The sequence below is a fragment of the Mustela nigripes genome, chromosome 10, assembly GCF_022355385.1.
Source record: "Mustela nigripes isolate SB6536 chromosome 10, MUSNIG.SB6536, whole genome shotgun sequence".
Taxonomy (NCBI): domain Eukaryota; kingdom Metazoa; phylum Chordata; class Mammalia; order Carnivora; family Mustelidae; genus Mustela; species Mustela nigripes.
The window spans coordinates 36,627,904-36,650,019 of NC_081566.1; the positions used below are offsets into that span (position 1 = coordinate 36,627,904).

General features: G+C 35.8%; 1 protein-coding gene across 1 annotated transcript; it reads right to left on the reverse strand.

Moving 5' to 3' along the window:
* Positions 1–261: 261 nt before the first annotated feature.
* Positions 262–20,399, reverse strand: ATP6V1G3 (ATPase H+ transporting V1 subunit G3). Its single transcript, XM_059414073.1, has 3 exons — positions 20,282–20,399; positions 7,787–7,887; positions 262–475 (listed from the first exon to the last, which is right to left on the reverse strand). Exons 1-3 carry the CDS (start codon positions 20,361–20,363, stop codon positions 302–304), a joined length of 357 nt encoding a protein of 118 aa, XP_059270056.1. The 5' UTR covers positions 20,364–20,399; the 3' UTR covers positions 262–301.
* Between the last annotated feature and the right edge of the window lie 1,717 nt (positions 20,400–22,116).

Here is a 22,116-nt window from a genome sequence, read left to right on the forward strand (position 1 = left end):
TGTTCGTTTTTAAATTCAGTGCTGTTTTGTGAATTATGTCACATTGGAATCTGTAGATATCTAGTAAATATGAGATTTACTAATTTCAAGTTTCCTAATAAACATTAAGCTTATTAATTAACAAGCTTTATAATATATAATCCATTCTATTTTAACATATGGATTATATATTACATAGGGATTATAATAATTCATTATATTATAATACATGGATTATAAAATATAACCCATTAATAAGCTTAATAACCATAAGCAACCAGGTGGCATGCATATAGCTTTTATTGAACAGTGGGGTGCCCATTTAGTTGGTGGCTCTGTAGTTTACATGGATTTCTGGCTTCACATCACAAACAGCGTTCAAAAGCTGCTTCAACACATTTTCCATGTATTTGTTGTAGCTTCCATTCAGTTCTTTTATCTTCCCTTGTGTTTGTTCTTCTACTTCTTCTGAGAGATTACTTTGAGAGCCCATTATCTGACAAAATAAAACAGAATTCACCACATTATGTATCATTTTAAAGTGTAATTGTTTTACTAGTTAAACTTGTTTTGGTTTATTTATTAATGCTTGTTCTATGGTGTACCTCTTACGTGTTATTTTTCCAGAACTTTCTCAGAGAATGGATACAAGCACTACTACCATAAGTGAGACAGACAAACATTCCTAAAAAATGAAAAGCCATGGTCAGTTACTTCTGTTTTGAGGCTGGTCTCCACACAGTACAAATTGAAGGCACATTCACAATCGTTATACTCAGAAGTTTTTTCATGTATTACATTTTTCAAATATTTACAATAGGTTCAGTTCAGTTCCTGTATCTTCCCTGTGGTTTACTTTTCTGAATTAAAAATCTGGAAAATAAAGTTAAAAGACATGATTTCACCCATTCTGTTGATTTTTAAAGAGCAAATAACTGGTTTTCCAATTTTTAAAATACATACTGATTGTGGTTTTTCAGGAAGATATAGCTACAACATTCCCAGTACAATAATTTGGCATGTATAGTTATTGCTTTTTGGGTAACAGATACAATTTTGAAAATTTTAATATAAATTGAATTTCAACTTAAGATATATATGTCCAGGAGCACCTGGGTGGCTCAGTTGGTGAAGCCGCTGCCTTCAGCTCAGGTCATGATCCCAGGGTCGTGGGATCGAGTCCCGCATCAGGCTCCTTGCTCAGTGGAGAGCCTGCTTCTCTCTCTGCCTCTGCCTGCTTCTCTGTCTGCTTGTGCTCTCTCTCTCTCTCGCTCTCTCTTTCTGATAAATAAATAAATAAAATCTAAAAAAAAAAAAAAGATATACGTGTCCATTTAGTTACATTATATTTTTAGATGCACTTTAATAAATCTTTCTGGTTGCTCTCTCATTGGCAGGGTTTCCTAGTATTTCCCATTATCTCCAAGAGATTTGAACAAAATAAAATTTCACCAGGGGAATTGCCAATTTAAAGGGATTCTGCAGTGAAACCCTTTGTAAAGTTATCCTTTGCTAAGCAAACAGTCAACTCCTAATTTAACTCCTTTGTAAACTCAGCCTTTCTTAAACAGCATTGTTAAGGTGACGCAGCTGGCTTTTGTTTGTTTTTCTCTTCTGTGAGTGTTTACACACAAAGAAGGTATGCATTTAGTTCAATCCAAGAGACTACGCTAATGATTGACTCCTAAGACTATTTTAAATTCTAGAATTCGAATTATCTTTCTAGGTCCTACTCTTGAAATCAAATGCAACTGAGGCCATCAGTTTCAAGTTCTTTTCTGTTTATACTCCATGCAATAAAGGCTTCCCAGTTCAAAGAAAATCACTTAAGGAAAACTAGCTTCTAAGACATCAAATAACTTTTATAAAATAACATTTTGATAAGTGAGAATACAAGGAGCAGAGACATATGGACTGAATTTCCCTTGCTAGGAAGAAGTCTAAAAATGGAGGAGAACTACTTACCAAAATTATTTTACCAAAATCTATTTTTCCTTCTAAACCCACTATCTTACGTGAGAGTCTACCAAACTCAAAAAAAAGTCTTAAATCCAACTTCTTTAGTGTTGAAAAATGTATAAGACAAACTATTATAAAATTATTATCTATTTTTTTGGAACAGTGTTAAAAACAGCTATTATTAGGTTAGATCGCTGAACTATTCTGTAGGCCCTTGAAAAAGTTCATTTCAATTTAGGTTCTTTATTTCAGCATTGTCCAATAGAAACATAACATGACTCACAAAGCAAGCCATATATGTAAATTTTTAAAATATTTTATTATTTATTTGAGAGAGAGAGTGCGAAAGTGGGGGGAGGAACAGAAGGAGAGAGAGAAGCTCAAGCAGACTCCCTGCTGAGTAGGGAGTCCACAGTGGGGCTCCATCTCATGACCCTGAGATCATGGCCTGAGCCACAATCATGTCAGTCACTTAACCAACTGAGTCAACCAGGTGTCCCAACAAGCCATAGAAGTAATTTTAAATTTTACAGAGTCACATTATAAAGGTGACTTTTTAATTTTAATTAAAAATTTAATTTAAATAGGGCGCCTGGGTGGCTCAGTGGGTTAAAGCCTCTGCCTTTGGCTCAGGTCATGATCCCAGGGTCCTGGGATCGAGCCTCGCATGAGGCTTTTTGCTCAATGGGGAGCCTGCTTCCCTTCCTCTCTCTCTGCCTGCCTCTCTGCCTACTTGTGATCTCTGTCAAATAAATAAATAAATAAAATCTTTAAAAATATTTTAATTTAACTTAAAAAAGACAAAATTGATTTTAATGACATATTTTATTTAACCTAGTGTATTCTTTACATTATTATTTTGATGTATAATCAGTATAAAATTATTGCATTGTTTTTCATACTAAGTTTTGTAATCTGGTATATATTTTATACTTACAGAACATCTTCATGGGGACTAGCTAAATTTTTTAAAAATTTAATTTAACTTTATTTAAATTCAATTAATTAACATACAGTGTATTATTAGTTTCAGAGGTAGAGTTCAGTGATTCATCAGTTGTATATAACACCCTGTGCTCATGACGTCACATGCCCTCCTTGGTGCCCGTCACCCAGTTACACCACCCATCTCCTCCACGCATGGACTAGCTATATTATGAGCGTTTTTTTAGCTATAGGTGAAGTGGCCACCATTTTTGACAGTACGAGACTAGCGCACAGATGGCAGCTACTACTATTAGTTGTATTCTTCATGTGCCTTTCTAAGACAACACAATGATTTTCTGAAAGGATTATAGTATAGATGGTACATAGCAAGGAGCTTACCCCTGAGCAACTGAGCAGTAAATGTTGGTGATTTTTTTTTTAAGATTTTTATTTATTTATTTGACAGACAGATCACAAGTAGGCAGAGAGGCAGGCAGAGAGAGAGGAGGAAGCAGGCTCCCCGCTGAGCAGGACCCTGGGATCCTGACCTGAGCTGAAGGCAGAGGCTTTAACCCACTGAGCCACCCAGGTGCCCCAATGTCGGTGATTTTTATGAATTTTCACTGATTATGTTTCTCGTGCTTTTTATTTATTTATTTATTTATTTATTTATTTTTTTAAAGATTTTATTTATTTATTTGACAGACAGAGATCACAAGTAGGCAGAGAGGCAGGCAGAGAGAGAGGAAGGGAAGCAGGTTCCCTGCTGAGCAGAGAGCCTGATACAGGGCTTGATCCCAGGACCCTGGGATCATGACCTGAGCTGAAGGCAGAGGCTTTAACCCCTGAGCCACCCAGGCGCTCCTCTCGTGCTTTTTAATCCATTTTATACTTTCGGAAACATTGGAATGCTCTTAAAAAGTAGCCCATAGTCCATGCCTCATCCTGAATAAATATAATATTATTTTGAGTTTATTTGATGTTCAGTAATTTGAATTTCTATAGTTCTATATTGAATTGTTCTACCAGTAACCAACCATATACTGTTTTATTATTTTTTTTACTTTATTTTAAATTTTAATTCCAGTATAGTTAATATTAGTTAACTATAGTTATATTAGTTTCAGGTGTACAATACAGTGATTCAACAATTCTATATATTACTCAGTGCTCATTAAGATAAATGTACACTTAACACCCTTCACTCACCCACCTCTCCTCTGGTACCATATACTATTTTAAATGGCCTTCCTCAGGAAGAATTCCATACCTTTATATATGCAGACAGTGTGGATTTAAACCATCCAGTAGAGTAAAGGAATGAATATAAGCTCCACAAAAGATCAATTGCCTTGTCCACTGATGTACTGTAAGTGTCTCTAACACTGCTTAGAGCATAGTAGATGCTCAGTGCATATTTCTTTAACTGAATAGAATAATCAGAGAACGTATTACAGAGAACACATTATAGAGAACTTATTACCTGCACTCTGCTGCTCTTGTTGGCAGAAGTCTGCTATCTGAATGTTTAGGACACTATATAAATTAAAAGTTGATAATAGTGTGGCATGTGGTGGTACACTTCATCAAAGGACTCCCTTTAAGGACTTCTTCCTGTTAATTTTCAAAACTTCAATATTGAGATTGAGGCTTATTAGATTACAGCTAAATGACTGATGGTGTTTGTGAAATCTTTCAGCATTCAGTATGTTTACTTATAAATTGTTCAAATGTTCCTGTTTGAGAGAAAACAGAGAGGTGTGCCTGGGTGACTCAGTTGGTCAAACATCTGACTCTTGGTTTCAGCTCAGGTCATGATCTCGTGAGTTGTGGGATTGAGCCCCTGTGTCGCTCTCTGCACTCCGAGGAGAGTCTGATTGGAGATTCTTTCCTTCTTCCCCTCACCCGACTCACATGCTCACTCTCTCTCTCAAATAGAATAAATAAAACTTTTTTTTTCTTTTTAAAGGAGAAAGCAGAGGTTTTTGGGTCCCGCTATCATACGCAAAACACAGTTTTGCATTCTCAATCTACGGTTGTTTTAAGAAAACAAAATGAATTCAGGAGGAAAGATGAAAGATACAAAAGTCTTCAATATGCCCCAGGAAACTGTTTTCACGTCTTCTGTTTAGATTCATGGGCCATCTAACTTCTACTTGGCATTAATAAGAGATTTCATGTTTGCCATGATTTCCAGATTTCCTTTTAGCCATGTAATATCTTCTTTTGGAGAAGAAATTATATCCGGTAGCAATGCCAAGCAAGGGATAAATAAATCTTTAATGAAACAATATTTGTTGATAAACAACCCACACTGGGATACCTGCTTCTGTTGATACATCAGGGGAATTGAAACAACACATACATTAACAAGAGCTAAAAGAGTAACTAAAAAAAGTGACATCGAGGTGTCTCACCCACAGCAGGCAGGAAACTGGCTTCTTGGGTCTCCTCCCAGACCTCTTACTTGCCCTGGGTTAATGATGATGAGATTTAACTGGAATAACAATATGTCTGACATATGGAGGTCATGCCAAGGAAAGAATATCTTGTGCTAATGGTTTTACAATATGCTTGAAGTAGTGGAGGCCTAAACCTGTTAACCTTTCTATATGAGTGAGCTTTTGATCAACTAGCTGGAAAATTGGCCTAGAGCTCTAATTATGACAGCAATGAGGAGTTTTAATTGTTTTCCAAAGCAGAGAACAAATACCCTGAACCAGATTTACATCTTAGGAGATCTTTCTGGAGGTATAATATTTCAAGAGACTTAACCCAACTACTTTCTAAAATTACAGTCTTGTGATTACTTAAAAATAGAAATAAGTACATCAGAAATATTCTGCCTGGAATAATAAATGCTGGTTGGCATTAATGATGACTATTATCTTAGCTCCCAACATGTCATGGGTCATGATGGGACTCAACAGGAAAGATAAAGGCACAGAAGAAATGTTAGTTACCCATTCTTCCAGTGAATATTTATTGTGTGTTTACACTCAATAAATGGAGCAGACGCTATTTTATCACTGGGGAAAGTAACAGAGAACATAACATAGAACCTGCCATTTTGGTGTTATAGTTCAGAAGAAAAGACAGGCAATTAAAAACGTAAATTTACAATGTATCTAGTAATGATCCATGATATGACTATAATGGGGAATTTCTTTTTTGGATGAGAGACACAATTTTAAATAAGGTGACCAGAAAGAGGAGTTAACAAATGAACAGAGATCAAAGAAGGATGAAAATGTCTGAAAGAAGATGATTCCAGGAGGAAATAAAGCATGTGCAAAGGTGCCATTGGCGTGGGCATGTTCAGTCTGGGGAAGAACGGGAAGGCAGTTATGGCTAGAATTGAACAAATAGAGACAAAGGTAATAGAAAATGTTACAAATGACCCTAGTAGATATTATTGCACATTGCTTGCTGGAAAGGGTTCTCCTATTTCCTTATGGTTTCTTTTTCAATTGACTGGCTTCTTTCAATGAATTTTTCATAAAAACATAAAGAAATGCTTTTCCCTACACTATCATTTAAAAAATATCTCTGGTTCACAGTAAAATGACATGATATTTTCAGAACTGAGAAGTTAGAGAGACAGCCAAGGGCCAATCACGGAGGGTTCTATACACATGTATAGACTTTGGATTTTATGATGCCTTTTTAAAAATATTGATAAGAAGAACTTATTTTAGCTGATGGTCCACTTTATTCTAGGAAGGACTTTTTATGTTAAGAAAGAGCTCACTGTGGCACCTGGGTGGCTCAGTTGGTTAAGCTTCTGCTTTTGGCTCAGGTTATGATCCCAGGGTCCTGGGATAGAGACCCAAATGGGCTCCCTGCTCAGCAGGGTGTTGGCTTCTCCCTCTCCCTTTGCCCCTCCTGTGCTCATACTCTCTCTCTCTCTCTATGTCAAATAAATAAATAAATAAATAAATAAAATCTCCAAAAAAAAAAAAAATACTGAGAAAAAAGAAAAAAGAAAGAGGTCACTGGAAAAGTTTTTCCTACCGTGGGATTCAATTTACCTGATCCTCTATGAATGAGTCTCACATCCATTCCCACTAAAATAAAAGTTGTAAATGAGGGGATTTCCAAAGTGCTTGTAGTTCATCTTGCAGTGTCAGCCTTTATTTATGTTCCTACTAAAGAAAAAAACCCCCATATCATACGAACTTTAGTTTGTAACACATGGAATTTAATAATTTTTTTTACTCCATGTTGCGACACAGAAGGGAGAATGTTGGTTCTGAAAATATCATGTGCTTATTTATTTATTTTTTTTACTCTAAACTGTAGATATTTGGAAAATGTTAGTAGAGGAAAAATCCTTTTAAAAATATTTTCATGAAAGATTTGTTGAATGAAGCCAGACTGTTAAAGAGGAAATAATAATAATAATAAAAATACCAGGAGACTTTTCAGCAATATGTAACAGTATCTACTTTGGTCATTTGTAAATCTTGAATTCACCAAAGTAGATGTGGCTTAACAAACTCATTCTGTAATGATGTACAACTCTTTTTATTGATTGTAGTGGTGAATGTTGATAGACAAAAAAATACATTTTGTGAAGTGTTTTTCTTAATAAAATGTGTTAGTCAATAATCTGTAGAAGAAATAATACTCAACCAGGTCCTTCAATTTGAATATTTGAAAATACAGTTTTTAATGGGCAACATAATAGATATTAACTACTGATTGACACTTTCTATGTCAAATCAAAAAGCCTTGAAAGTGAAAGTGTAAAATCAGTAATTCTAGAATGCGTAAGATTTAGTTTGATGTTCAAGCTAGTTGAACTGCATCTGCTCAATCCAGTGTATTTCCCCCCTTGATATTCTGAATTATACCTCTTGAATATTAATATATTATAATCTATGCCGCATTAAAAAGAAGTTGTATTGACTTTGTTTACCTTAGATTGCTTCAGTCTGAACTCCTTATCTCTCTGCATTCTGTACTGGTCAATTTCTGCCATAGCTTCTTCTTTAGCTTGCTTCAGTCGCTTCTCTTTTCCTGAATATGGACAATGGGATAGAAGGAATGGTTTTTTTGTTTTGTTTTAAATAGACATGGAATTTCAAACTTGATTTCTAAGAAGAAAAAATAGGTGAAGTCTACCTTATTTTCTTGATAAATTTTCCTAAAACTGGCAAGCTTCATTAAAAAACAATATTGAAAAATACCTTGTTTTTTCCAATTGGACTTTCCAGAATATGGAAATGACAACTTTCTTTCACACTTATGTGTTTAAATAAAATATCTGCCCATTTACTCACAGCAGTAACAGCCAGAGAACAGATTTTAGCTGTCAGCTATTCGGAAAGACATTATTTGGTCAGATTTTCTGTCCTGATTTGCTGCCAGGAATCCTTCAGTCCCCACCAACTGGATCCTATTTAGCACTGGCAGATCTCCAAAAGCACTACAAACATGCAACTCAGACTCTATCAAACTGACTTACAATTTTTTAAAGCATTTTATTGAGATTTTTTTTCTTAGCATTTGTTGACTCTAGAATGTCTGATTAAGCCCCACAGCACATCAAAGTGGTGTTTTTTTTTTTTGTTTTTTTTTTTTTTTTTTTTTTTTTTTGTAGTAGCTTTCTCTGAGGGGGACTTGAAAGTGCCCGTAAAACCAATTGTTTTTAATGGTTAGGAGATTTAGTTAAATAGCTCTCTTTTCTTTTATTAAGAGCAAAGGTGTAAGCCTTAAGCCAGCAGACAGCAAGGGAGATGAAAGTTTCAGACAAACACAATGCTGTGGGGATCATTAACTAAGCACATGACTTTTTTTGACAACCAGAGTAAATTTGGGGGCTTACAGGCTAATATGAATTGTTACTGTGCCCCCAGCACCTACCACCTTCAGGGGGTTAGGTCTTAATGCTTTGTGATCATTAAAACTTTAAAGAAACTGAACTGTATTAACATTTTTTTTATCTGAATCTCTTGTCTTCTAATTTCACTTAAATGCCTCCATTCTTTTGCTTATTTAACATTCTCTGATAATGTCTCAAGCTTTTGTTTATAATTTTTGTCAACTGTTATTTTGTGTGGACTTCGAACTAAATAAGTGTGTTCTCATTAAGCAGCAGAAAAGAAAATCTTAACATATACTTCTGTCATCCACATACATGTTTTTATATGACTTTATTTTTATACATCTTTGTAACATTTGAGTGCAAATGGTTTCTAAATTTTTCTCCCTGCTAAACACGAGTTGCTTTGCTAGTTGCTGTCTATATATTCCATTTATTCTATGAAGATAGATTCACTGAGTTATAAATTGACATGGGTCTCTTTTAATGCCTCTTGTCCTTGAATAGTACCGAGGAAACCTCATTCAGATCAGATAGTTAGCTTTGCCTTTACTCCCTAAAAAATCCAAGGTATGGTGAAAATTAGTGCTCTTCTGATGTTTGAGGCTTAATGGAACATTAACAGCAATGCTTATCTTTTTCCTACTGAATGAATACTCACTATCATTTTATATATACAGATGCCTTCATTCTCCACATTTCTAACTATTTTGTAGCAACCAAACACGTAATATTCACAGAACAAATACACAATATGTTGGGAGGGAAACTCTTCCTTGATCCCCAGTTCCCTTTCTTATCACTGCTTGTCATTAACATTAGGACAGAAATATACATAAGGTGTATTAACATTTCTTAGTAATAATGGGTTGGAAGATACATAATCACTTTATAAATTATATGAGACATCACTACTTTCCATGTTAATTACATAAGATGTAAGAATATTGGTTTCAAAGTCACAACTCTAGTACATTAAAATAATGATAATAATAATAGGAAAACCTCTGTGTGTGCGCCTTCTCTGAACAGAATCCAGTGCCCCACTTAGAAGGCTGTGTATTAGCTCCATCACACAGTGACATGCTCAGAGTGTGTCTGTGATTCCCCCGTGATGGCACCAGTCACCTGCTGGTTCTCATTCAATTAAATAGGAGAGCCACAGGGAAATCGCTGCTGGCACAGCCATTTTCTGGACAGACTCAGCAGTAGCCGCTGTGTGAGAGCCTACATATGCTACACCTGATTTAATCCAGTGGAAGAAACTGGAGCCTAAAGCCTGCTGTTTCACTCAAGGTGAAGCAAAATGCATGCATCAAATCAACTCTTAATCAACCTCTGGGTTGCTTCTCTGTCTCGGTATGAAGATTTCCAAATTTTAATATTATACCTCTTTCTTCTTAAGCATTAAACATATGGCTGCTGTGACTCAAGTGGCATTTAGGTTTATATTCTTATTTCTTAATACTTTCTGTACCAAACATAGGGGTGACCTTATGGGACAGCCCAGATTTTAAATAGGACAATCAAATGTTTGGTCCCAAAATTTTATGAGACCAAATGGTCTAATGTTTGGTTTAGAAAATGTGATTACCTTACGCACAATGATTTTAAATACAACTAAAGCAGATTTTAAATACTACTAAGCTCCAGAGTGGTCCAGGAAGGGATGGTTTTGATTTGTCCATCCATTATTTGCTCAGTGTTTATCAAACTCCTGCTATATGTTCTGCATACGGCTACACACAGAGTATAGAGAAATGCATATGATATGATCCTTGCCTCCAGCTGGCATAAATACAGTGTAATTTGGAAATGTGTGCATGATATACCGGCATCCAAGAGGAAAATATAAAATACATAAAATTGTGAAGAATACATATAATAAATTATGAAAAATGGAACATATATTTTGATTCTGTTTTTTCCATGGCCGTTAAAAACCCTCAAATTTATGGATGTTAGTATACTTAAGTTCTAGAAAATTTGTGCTTGCCATTCACCCCAATAGTGATGTAATGTCTTATGTTATTAAAGTAAGCCAAAAATACAAACAACAGAACACAGATACATAGAGTGTGGGTCAGAGCAGGCTGCCAAGGGACATCGGAGAAGAACTTCTGAGGAGGGAATGATTGAGCTGAATGGACTTTTTTAGACAGGACATAAATGGGGACAAATAGTTCACTTCGGAGATTAGAACAAGGCACCGTGTCCCTTTCTAAGATACTTTCGGACATTCTTTGTAAACACCTGCACCTTAATAACCCCATTCATTTCTAAACATGTGGCTTGTCATGCAAATATGTCTTACATTCAACATGCTCTTATTGAGATATTTTATAGGAGATTTTGTGGGAAGGAAAGAGAGGGAAAGATGTTTGAGTTCCAGGGGATTTGTGGGAAAAGAATGAAAAAATCAATTTGGGCAGATTAAAACTCAGCTGTATGTGGGAGTGTGGAGGGCAGCCAATGCTCAGGGATGGACTCTTCCTGGGTTTGTGGTCAGGAGACGCCAAGTGAATTGAGTATCCCAAATGCAATGAGCCTTTGAGACACAGAAAACGCTGTTCTGTTGACTGGATGGTTAAATTGATCCTGGAATCGTTTTGTGATGAGGAAGATGAGATTTCATTTATAATTTCAGAAGAGAACTGAAATTATACACTAAGCACAACTAAAATAAGATATTAGAAGCCTTGCAAACTTGAGCAAGTTCGTGTGCCTGAGCCTGAGTTTTCTCATCTATAAAACAGATTTAACAATCTACTGGAATGAATCATTATATGTATTAGGAAAAAATATAAATAAAATGTTTGACAAAGAACAGCTATTTGACTTTTTTAATCATTATTAGGAAAATCAGTCCAGTTTCTGGGGACCTTTTATTAGGAACAAAGACAAGAAATACAATGTGAGTCTGAGGAACAGTCCTCAGGCTGTTACTAGGCTTCCCTAAGGACATCCAAGTGGAGGTATTGAGGGCATCTGGACAGACAAGTTTGGATCCAGAAGCAAGTTTTGAAATGGAGACAAAGATCTGTATGTCAGTTATCTGGGATTGTGTGGGTGCTTGTCATAGCAATGAGATTTGGACTGCAACCAAAGGAGTATGTACAGAATGAAGAGAAAAGAGAACCAAGGTCTTAATCTGGGTGGATGCCACCATTCCATATATGAGAAAAGGAAGAGGACCCTCAGGAAGAGCCTGAGAATTAGTGGCCAGACAAGTAGGGGAAACCAAACGAACATTCAAGAAGGATGTGGCCACAGTGTCAAATGCTACAGAGAACGGAAAAAAGAGACATTTAAATAACCAATGTTATCAAACATCTTCTATGTGCTGCACACTGTTTCTAGATCTATAAATACAGCAGTGAAAACCATAAGCAGACAAACTTTCTATTCTCAAGGAGCTTGTATTCTGAACACGTGAAGGGGAGATAGAAAACAGGTAGTGTATGATATGGTAGAAATAGTAAGTACCTAGAAGAAGGAAGAAAGAGCCTATTGGATAGAGAGAGGGTGGGTGTTAATTTAGGTAAGTAGTATCTTTTGGATGAAGTGATAAATGAATAGAGACCTGAAGGAATAAGACAATTAGCCATGCAAATATCTAAAGGGCAAGAGCATTCCTAGCAGAGGCAACAATAGATGTGAATACCCTGGGTATGTGACATGCTCAAGAAACAACAAAAATGCTATCATTTCAAAATGACAAAATGGATTGAGAACAAAATGATTGAGATGAATGAATGTTAGGAGATGGTATCAGAGAGGTAGTAGTGGGACCAGGTCACAAACTGCTCCTGGGGCATGATAAAGCTTTTGTTTCTTAAGATGCTGAATTCATGAAGGGTTTTTAGCAAAGGTGTACTGTGATTCTATATACAATTTTAAAGGATTTCTTTGGCTGGTGTGGTGAGAATAGATTGTAGGGGCAAGGGAGAAATAGGAAGACCAGTTTGAAATCTGTTGCAATAGTTCAGATAAGTGTTAATGATTGCTGGAAATAGTGAAGTAGCAGAAGAGTTGGTAAGAAGTTAGGTATACTTTGAAGGCAGAGTCAATGGATAAACATGAGATACAAGGCAATGGTGACCCAACATTTTATTTTGGGAGTAGGGTCAAGAATGCAGTTTAACTGAGATGCCTATTAAACATCTAGTGACAAAGGTGAGAAAACTGATGTGTACATGAATTTTGGAGAGTGAGGAAGCAATGAGGGCTGGAAGTATCAAGTTTAGGAATTATCATTCATACAGCTGGTGTTTATAACCATGGGATTAGATGGGATCACATAGGAAGTATCTCCAGATAGAGAAAAAACAGGTCCCAATTGGGAGCCCAACTTTAGAGACTAGAAAGATGACAGGAAGCCAACCGTGAAAGTGGTGTCCCAAATTCAGATGAAGGAAGAGTTTCAAAGATAAAAGAGGGTTCCAGTTGTGATTGAGACATTTAATTAAAAAATGGGTTAGCAATGTTTGTGGTCTTGGCAAAGGGAGCTTTGGTGGAACTGTAGGGAGAAAAGTCTGATTAAAGAGGATATTATGCTAAGTGAAATCAGTAAGACTGAGAAAGACAAATACCATATGATTTCATTCATCTGTGGAATATAAAAAAAACCCACAAATGAATAAATAAACGAAAAGGAGACTTAGACCCACAAGTAGAGAGAACAAAATGGTGGTTGCCAGAGGGAAAAGGGGTGGGTGGATGAGCAAAATGGGTGAAGAGGAAATGGGAGATACAGGCTTCCAGTTCTGGAATGAATACATCACAAGAATAAAAGGCACAGCATAAAGAATATAGTCAATGATATTGTAATAGCATTATATGGTGACAGATGGTAGCTATACTCGTGGTGAGCCCAGCATAACATATAGAAATACTGAATCACTAAACTGCATCTGAAACTAATGTAACATGGTATGTTAACTACATTCAAATAAAAAAAGAAAAAAAATGGGTTCAGGAGAAAATGGAATAAAAAAATGTAAACACAAGGAATACAGGAAACCTCTGAGTTTTTCACTTACAAAGGGGAACAAAGAAGATAAAAGACTCAAGATAGTCAAGTGGATTTGACAATTAGAAGATATTGTGAGTTGAACTGTGTCCTTCAAAAGGATACGTTTAAATCCTGACCCTGGGTACCTTGAATGTGACCTTATTTAGAAATTAAGTGTTTGCAGATGTAATCAAGTTGGATGAGGTCACACTGATTTAAGATGGGGCCTACAGCTGATAACTGGTGTCCTTATAGGAGTGGAGATTTGGGCATAGAGACACAGAGGCACAGAAAAGACACCTAAGGAAGAAGGTTGGAATTACAGGCAAAGACTGGGAAGATGCAGCTGCAAACCCAGGAATGCCAAGACTTGCTGGCAGTCCCCAGAGGCTAGGGCAGAGGCATGAGACAGATTACCCCTTAGTGCCCCCAGAAGGGACTAGCTCTGCCAGCACCTTGCATTTGGACTTCTGGCCTTCAGAACTATGAGATAATACACTTCCATTGTTTTAAGCCATCCTGTATGTGGTAATTGTTACAGAAGCTGTAGGAAACCAATACAAAGGCTCAGTGAGAACCAGACAACAATGATGTCAGCTGAGCATTGGAAAGCAAAGCCAGATAAGGGAGTATGGTAGGAAGAGTAGGTATCCAAATGAATGAACCACCTGACAATAATGTGCATCAACAGGACAGAGCCTACCTTGACTTGGTAGGAAAACAAAGGACACTTTGGGAATGTTTGGAGATTTCTATCTGTGACTAATAATTGTTTTGATTCTGTTATACTATGGAGAAGAGAAATGACAACAGCTTTTCTGGGTTTGCGGGTTTGTTAATATTATGATAATACCAACGTGGTTCAAAGAATGTTATTATTTTGCTCACCTGACATAAACATTGGAAAAAGTAATGTCACCAGAGAAACAATGAAGCAACCACTCTTTTGGGGCTGGTATAGAGTTTCCCTGCTGACCCTAACCTCTTATTTCATATCTGTGCTTTCTTGGTGTTTCCTTTGCTATTCTTTGTACTTGTATTTTCCTCATTTAAAAAAAAATCATACATGGTTTGTGTAGATCCTGGATTGGATATAATCAAATGCTATTACTAGATGAAACTGTTGTGTGGGTATTATTTTAATATGACCACTTGAAGAAATGAAAGTCCAATATACTTACAAATATCCCATTAGTCTGTGGACTGTAAAGAAAGAGAAAAAATTTACAGGCCCACAAAACCCCCAAGATAGGCCATGAAATTCTAATACAGCAACTTCTATTTTATTAGTTTATTAAAACTCATGTCTTCATGAACCAAAGCATTCACATGCATAGAGAAGAATTTATTAAATCAAATCAAGGTGTTTGTTTAAATAATTTGGAATATCTGCATATTTGGAAACAAATAGGCAATTACCTGATTTAAAAAATATTGGCTGGCATTCTATACACCCACAAAAACGAATCTGCATTACTGTATTAGCTGATGTATTATCAAAGTAGATGGTCAAAATATTGTCTTAGGAATTTATTTTGCATTTGCAAATAGTTCAATGAGGTCCTCCTAGAAGACCATGTTTAACAGATCAGCAGGATTCTATTATTTTGCTGTACCATTCAATAGAATCTTTTTACTAGGTAGTAGGAGAAAATCCATAGCTAACATTTATTGAGCACCTGCTATGTGCCACGTGGTGGTTTAAGTCTTTTATAGGTATTAACTCAGGGAATTATCACAACTCCAGGAGGCAGATACTGTTATCTCCATTCTGAGGCTAGGAAACTGAGTGACAGTGAGGTAAGAAGGTAAACTGACCAACTCACCCAGCTAGTAGGAGGCAAGCCTGGATTTGCGACCAGGCCTAGCAGCTCTAGGAAGCAAGCACTGACCGTGTTCTATCTTGGTAGAAAATTCTGGGTATGTCCTTTACTTTTATTAAGATTGTCTATTGCTTTTAGAATATTTTAGTACATTTTAAATACACCTGCTTGTTCAGTTTTTCTCAAATTCAGATTTGAACATTTACATTGTTTATCACATCTTTTGATCTATATCCTGTCATGCAAGTTGTAATTTTGAGTTAAACACAAATACTGTTTTCAGTAGCTGCCAAAGTAGACAGATTGAGTGTTTATTAGTGAGAACGGCTATGTTCACCTTCAGAAAGAATTCGTTCTTTATGTGATGTGGAGTCATGTGCATTTGGGCATTTCATAAGAACTGTAGAGTTTTCCAAGTCTGCAATGGGTGTAAGTGGAATAAATACTGATCTCATAAAAAAGTCGTAATTACAAGTAAAAATGCCATGTATTTCAGAGAAATACAAGTCTCTGTTCCTCGTATTGATGATGATATCTTGACTTTCTAATCGAATTCTGTTGGAAGCTGCTCAGTTCCCCACGCCTGGAGCTCCAGGTCAGGTCTGACGTTCAGCTATAAAAATGTAACTCGTCTTGGACCAACATACTCACTTTTAAGTTTTAATTGAACAATTTAAGTTTTAAGTGAACAATTTTTAAGGCAAAATGTGTTAACTTCAAATAAGGTAATTTAAAATAGTGCCAACCTATTGTGATTCCATCTAAATTTAACCAAACAGCAAGACTATTTTGCACATAAAAGATTTTTTTGTCTTAACTAATAAATATGATTAGGGCACCTCAGTGGCTCAGTCAGTTAAGTGTCCGCCTTTGGCTCAGGTCATTATCTCAGGGTCCCGGGATGGAGCCCCAAGTCAGACTCCCTGCTAAGCAGGGAGTCTGCTTCTCTCTCTCCATGTCACTCTTCCCTGCTTGTTCTTTCTCTCTCAAACAAATAAATAAAATCTTTTAAAAAATCCTAACAAATCTTATCTGTAATCAGTGAACAGAGACAGATATTTGAGTTTTACCAGCCACCTACTAGAAGCAGTTCAAGGCTCCTTCATTAGAGGAGAAGCTGACCCAGAACTGGAGGCAATTGTAAAAAGAAATGAAACTGGTTTATCCTGTTCTTTTATTCCATTCCTTTATTTTTACAACTTATAGTAAATATGAATATGCACATTATGTTATTTAAAAATAAAAATGATTTTTTCGATTGTACTCTACACTATGTTTAGTGTTCTGATCCTCAAAACATCATGACCATATGTATAACCTTGATATTTATATATATCATATATATCTTATATTTCTATTTTAAAAAAAGAGCAAATCTCAGAGATGCTAAATGACTTATACACAGAAACATAAAAGCCAATGCTTTTTCTACTCTGTTGCCTCACATCCCAACTTTTCAAGTCTGTTCACAATGTCTCCCCACCCCACCCCAGCCACAGTGTGGCTGACAAGTGTTTTGAGAGTAGAAACCTGTGTATTTCATTTCCACAGATCTATAGCCTTCTGGAGAATGCCTGATATATCGGGTCTATAAACCTTTATCTATAACCCTTAAGGCAAAACATTTATACCCTATATTGTATTAGATAACAACTTCACTGAGATCTGAGGCAGTCCTATTTAATGGAATATATTAATATTTTTGTGGCATGATATATAAATATACCACCTTATTAATCTTGCATTTTTCTCAAATGATAAACATGTGAATTGTTGGTTTCTCCCCCATCCTGCCACCCCCAGGTCCTTCCCTCTCTCTTTCCCTCTCTTTCTTTTAGATATATATTCAGGAGTCCTCTCTAGCAGAGACTACATATGCAGATTTCTGAGAAGCTTTCAAATAAATAGATTTAAGACAGAGAAAGTGATCATAGACTCCCCATGATGGTGTTCACCACCTGAAACTGTTCGGCCTTCATATGTTAGATTTTTCAAATGAATTGCTTTATGGGGAAAAAAAAGGTGAAATATGCAGATTTATAAAAACGATGGTTATCTGTATTCTCATGTTATTATTCCTTTCTCCTTTTTGTGCTCGTTTAATGCATTTATCTCTTGAACATTGCTGAAGGAAGAGTCTAGGTCTACTCATTAGTGTCTATACCAAAGTGGCCTGCAAAGAGTAGGCACTCAATAAATACTTACTAAATTAAATAAATAAATAACTTATAAAACTAGTGAAATGAGAGGAGTTACAAAATACCAGGCAAAAAAAGTAGTATTTTATTTCGCTGCAGAATGCTTAAGAAGTAAGTATGATGGGTACAGTAATTGAAGTTGTAGCCACCAACTGCTACCTGCTGATAGCTGTGTAAGAAAACAGCTTCTAGCTGGTGAAAACTGTTCTCAAAGCCTGTGTGCTTTCTGTGGCAAAGGGGACAGACCGACCTTCTCTGTAAAACCAAGGGTAGATGTTGGTTGTGGAAATAACATTTATAAAAATATTTTCCAAAATGTTTTTAAGGCCTGGGTATTTACTTTGACTAATTGAATATTTGCTTGAATATTTATGACTGAAGACCAAGGGACAAAGTACACAAGGGATTTAAGTTACTGGCAAAAAAATGAATGTTCTGTATAAAAATAAGACAATACATAGTCTAACACTGACCAATACTGACTTCTGAGGAAAAATTGTCCAAGGACAGCATATTCACTAGTGGAAAGGAAAACAAGTTTGATATATATATACATATATATATATACATACATATATATATATCTGATATACATATAGCTTTTATTTTATTTATATTTATATATGCAAATATAAATAAATATATATTTATTTATATTTTATTTATATCTGATATTTATATATATCATATATATCTTCTATTTCTATTAAAAAAAGAAAAGCGAAACTCAGAGATGTTAAATGACACACACAGAAATATAAATCTGAGTCTAGATAGTTTTGAGGGTTCTCTCTTCCAAACAACTTGCATGATTCACAAATCCTTTCTTCTCTAACGGCTTTGAGAAAAGACATAATATCGGTAAAAACCATCTGGATCGTACGATAATATTGATTAATGTGCCCAATATTGTAATTATGTTACTTCCATAATAAGGAAGCAAAGGTAATATAATTAAAACATCTTAAAATAAGTTGAACTTCTGTTCTGGAAGTTTTAAATGTCGTTAAAGAAATTTGAATGAAAGATAAAGACGTTATCTATACCGCTTTAACTAGCAGGTCCAAGACTGCTTTGTTTTCTATCAAATTACATTCATACCATTTTGCAGTCATTTGCATGGTTTGTTGCAGATAAAGAAATGGAAAAGTAGATAAAGTTTGTCTTAATTTCTTTTTCTTTTTCTCTTCTAGTTCCTTCCACATGGAGTCTTCCTTTTGCTGTTGTTGGTATCTACATTGCTGACTGCTCAGGAAATAACTTAGGAAATAAACATGATTTTACCTGTGGTCAAAAATAGACCGTGGATTGAATGCTGCTTCATTCCTGGCTTCCTCTATTGCATTATAATGTACTGTTCACATGTCTCATTCGATCTATTTCAACAAACTTTTGTCACTACCTACTCTATTCCTGTCACTATAGTCATCCAAAGAATCATATAAGCAACATTTTAAAAACATGGCTCCTGTCTTGTTGAACTTTGAATTGAATTGCAGATGCAAGACATATATTAAGAAGACGGTAAATGACACAAATTGTTATAGATTAAGTAATGATGTGATATGAAACAAGATAGTGGAGAAAACATATGTCTTGCCCCAGGGAACCTGAATTTGAGTTGTTAATCTACAATATGTTAGTTTATTCATAATAAAAATTATATAAATGTTGTGTAGTACAGTTAAGATCTTTGCTTGGAAATCAGACTCTGTCCAAATCTTGTCTATAACCTTTACCCTCTGTGTGACCTTGGGCAAGCTGCATAATTTATCTAAGCGTCACCTTTTGTCTTTGCAGTAAGAGTTTTTGCGAGGAGTAGTAAATAAGATAAGGATTAAGTGTGGTGCCTGTGTGTGTTTTCTATTTTTAAAATATGAACTCTGGCAAACAATGAACTTGAGTCTCTACACACATAAAATGGAAATAATAGTAACATCTCATTCACATAGTTGTGGTGAATATCAAAGGGAGTAAAAAGGGGGTTGACTTTTACTGAGAACATTCTGTGCTAATATATAGATGTATGGCTAAGTAAAAAGAAAGTTAGAAAATGAGAATAAAATGAAAATATTATTAAAGGGATGAGAAAGAGCTATTAACTGTTATCACAATTTTACAGAAACAAAAATCGATGTGTACGAAGGGTAAGTAACTTGCTCAAGTTCTCTCACTAGTAAGTAGATTCATTTTGGAAGTTGTCTATCTCTTAATCATTTCACAATATTGAGAAACTGAGGCGTGACAACATTAAGGAAGTTGCAGAGACAAGACTTAAGGTCATGTCTTCCTGTAATTTCAATGTCCATTATCATTTCATTTAACACATGATCTCTCCAAAGGCTCTGAGTTAGAGGATTTTGTTCCCGCTATGGCCATAGGGAAATATGATTGGGTAGTTTCAATGAATTGGCCAAAGGATTCTGAGGGATTATAGTGGAGCCAGAGTTTGAACCAGAGTCTGCCTGCTGCTAAAGGTGCATATTATTTCACTGCCCCCACCTCATCCATTTTGTAACAAATTTCTCATACGTCAGAAAGAATGGAGACTTACTCTTCTTGGCTTCCTCTAGCTTGTCCTTGGCTCTTTTTTCTGCCTGAAGGAGCTGGTGGATCCCCTGCGACTGGCTGGTCATGGCAGCCTGCTTCAAGTTCGGTGGCTTCTGTGAAATCTGGAAAGTGGTGGATCTATTTATCCTTTTAGAAATCACCACAAAACTCAGGTTGTTGTGTCAACGGTGAGTTCTAAACATGGGTGTTTGTTTCAAAATGGTCTCACTGGGCTAAATTGCTGGGCCCTAAGGAGAGCCCAAGGGTGGAATCCAGAAAAACAAGTTAAGTCACTACAAAATAGGAGAAATAAATAAAAAATGAGTAAGATAGGTTTTGTAAGATTATCTTCCTTCTTCTTCCAGGAATTATTGATTTGTTTATTAAATTTTTCTTTCAAGTTGCAAGACCTTTTTTGTCCCTTATCCATGTAGTTCTGGTTTAGGTAGGTAGTTAGTTTGTTTTTTCCCTAGAAATTCAATTAATTGCTTAGGACAAGTTTTATTAACCTTTTGCTAGGAAGGAGGCTTTTTGGCTTTGTGCACAGAAGATAAGCTAGGAATCTACTCTTTTCTTTCTGTAGGCCTTGGATGATAGGAATGAAAAGATTTCTTTGGGCCACTGTGTTGCTTTTTTTTTTTTTTTTAAAGATTTTATTTATTTATTTGACAGAGAGAAATTACAAGTACACTGAGAGGCAGGCAGAGAGAGAGAGAAGGAAGCAGGCTCCCTGCTGAGCAGAGAGCCCGATGCAGGACTCGATCCCAGGACCCTGAGATCATGACCTGAGCTGAAGGCAGCGGCTTAACCCATTGAGCCACCCAGGCGCCCCACTGTGTTGCTTTTTTAGTAATCTTGTATGCTGGTGTTCCAGGGAGATCTTAGTGTGGTGACAGAATCAACGTGAGGGGAAATTATAACTGTAGGGTTTGAGGTTAAATTAAAATAATCTAAACATGCATTTCATATTACTCAGTGCTGATACTGGATCTTGTCCTAAGATAGTACAGTGAAATCCATCCTGCTTGATTTGATTCAATCCAGTAGTGATTAGGACAAATGAGAATGTTGATCACAGTGGAGAATGATAAAATATGATTTTATATGTATCTAAAATTGTTATGTGAAGTGAAAAGCTAATCTTCTGACTGATGGTCAAAGCTTCCCCCCCATCCCGAGATGGTCTGCAAATTTGGATTTCACATATTATTTCTTCCATTCTCTACACTTCAATTGCCTCACCTATAAACACCAGGTCGAATTTCTTTCAATAGGTGTATTGATTTCAAGATAGTTGTAAAACAATCTGAGAGCTAAATCTGTTAAGGCTTTAATGTTAACTTTCCCCCAAAGGTTAGAGCCATCCCATCATCCATGTTTGTCGCACAATGTTATGTGTACACCATCTTTAGCAAATCTTTCTGAAAAGAAAAGCTCTTTTTCACAGGGATACCTTTCTTTCTTTTCTCATTCACATTTAATCAGTTTATAAAATTTACTTTTTATTGTATAATTACAATAATCCATCTAATTTGGATAAACAGATATGCGAAGAAGCTCTGGTAACAAGCTCTGCCAACAGATGTTGGCAAGGATATTAATGGCAAGATACATTAATCTTAGCCATTCTGACTGGTTTGAGATGGTATCTCATTGTGGTTTTGATTTGTATTTTCCTGATGCCAAGTAATGTTGAGCATTTTTTTTCACGTGTTGATAGACTCTTTCTAAATATCTGCAACATTCACTGAACATATCAATGGCAGTAAATTTTAATCATTCTGTCCTTAAGATCAAAACACATGATTTTAAATTTTATGAGAGAAGGTTTTTTTATTT

Coding starts and splice junctions, on each gene's coding strand:
- ATP6V1G3 (XM_059414073.1), bottom strand. CDS start 20,363: ATGACCAGCCAGTCGCAGGGGATCCACCAGCTCCTTCAGGCAGAAAAA. Junction 7,888..20,281: donor GCTAGAGGAAGCCAAGAAGA/GTAAGTCTCCAT, acceptor GTCCATATTCAG/GAAAAGAGAAGCGACTGAAG. Junction 476..7,786: donor TCAGACTGAAGCAATCTAAG/GTAAACAAAGTC, acceptor TTATTTTGTCAG/ATAATGGGCTCTCAAAGTAA.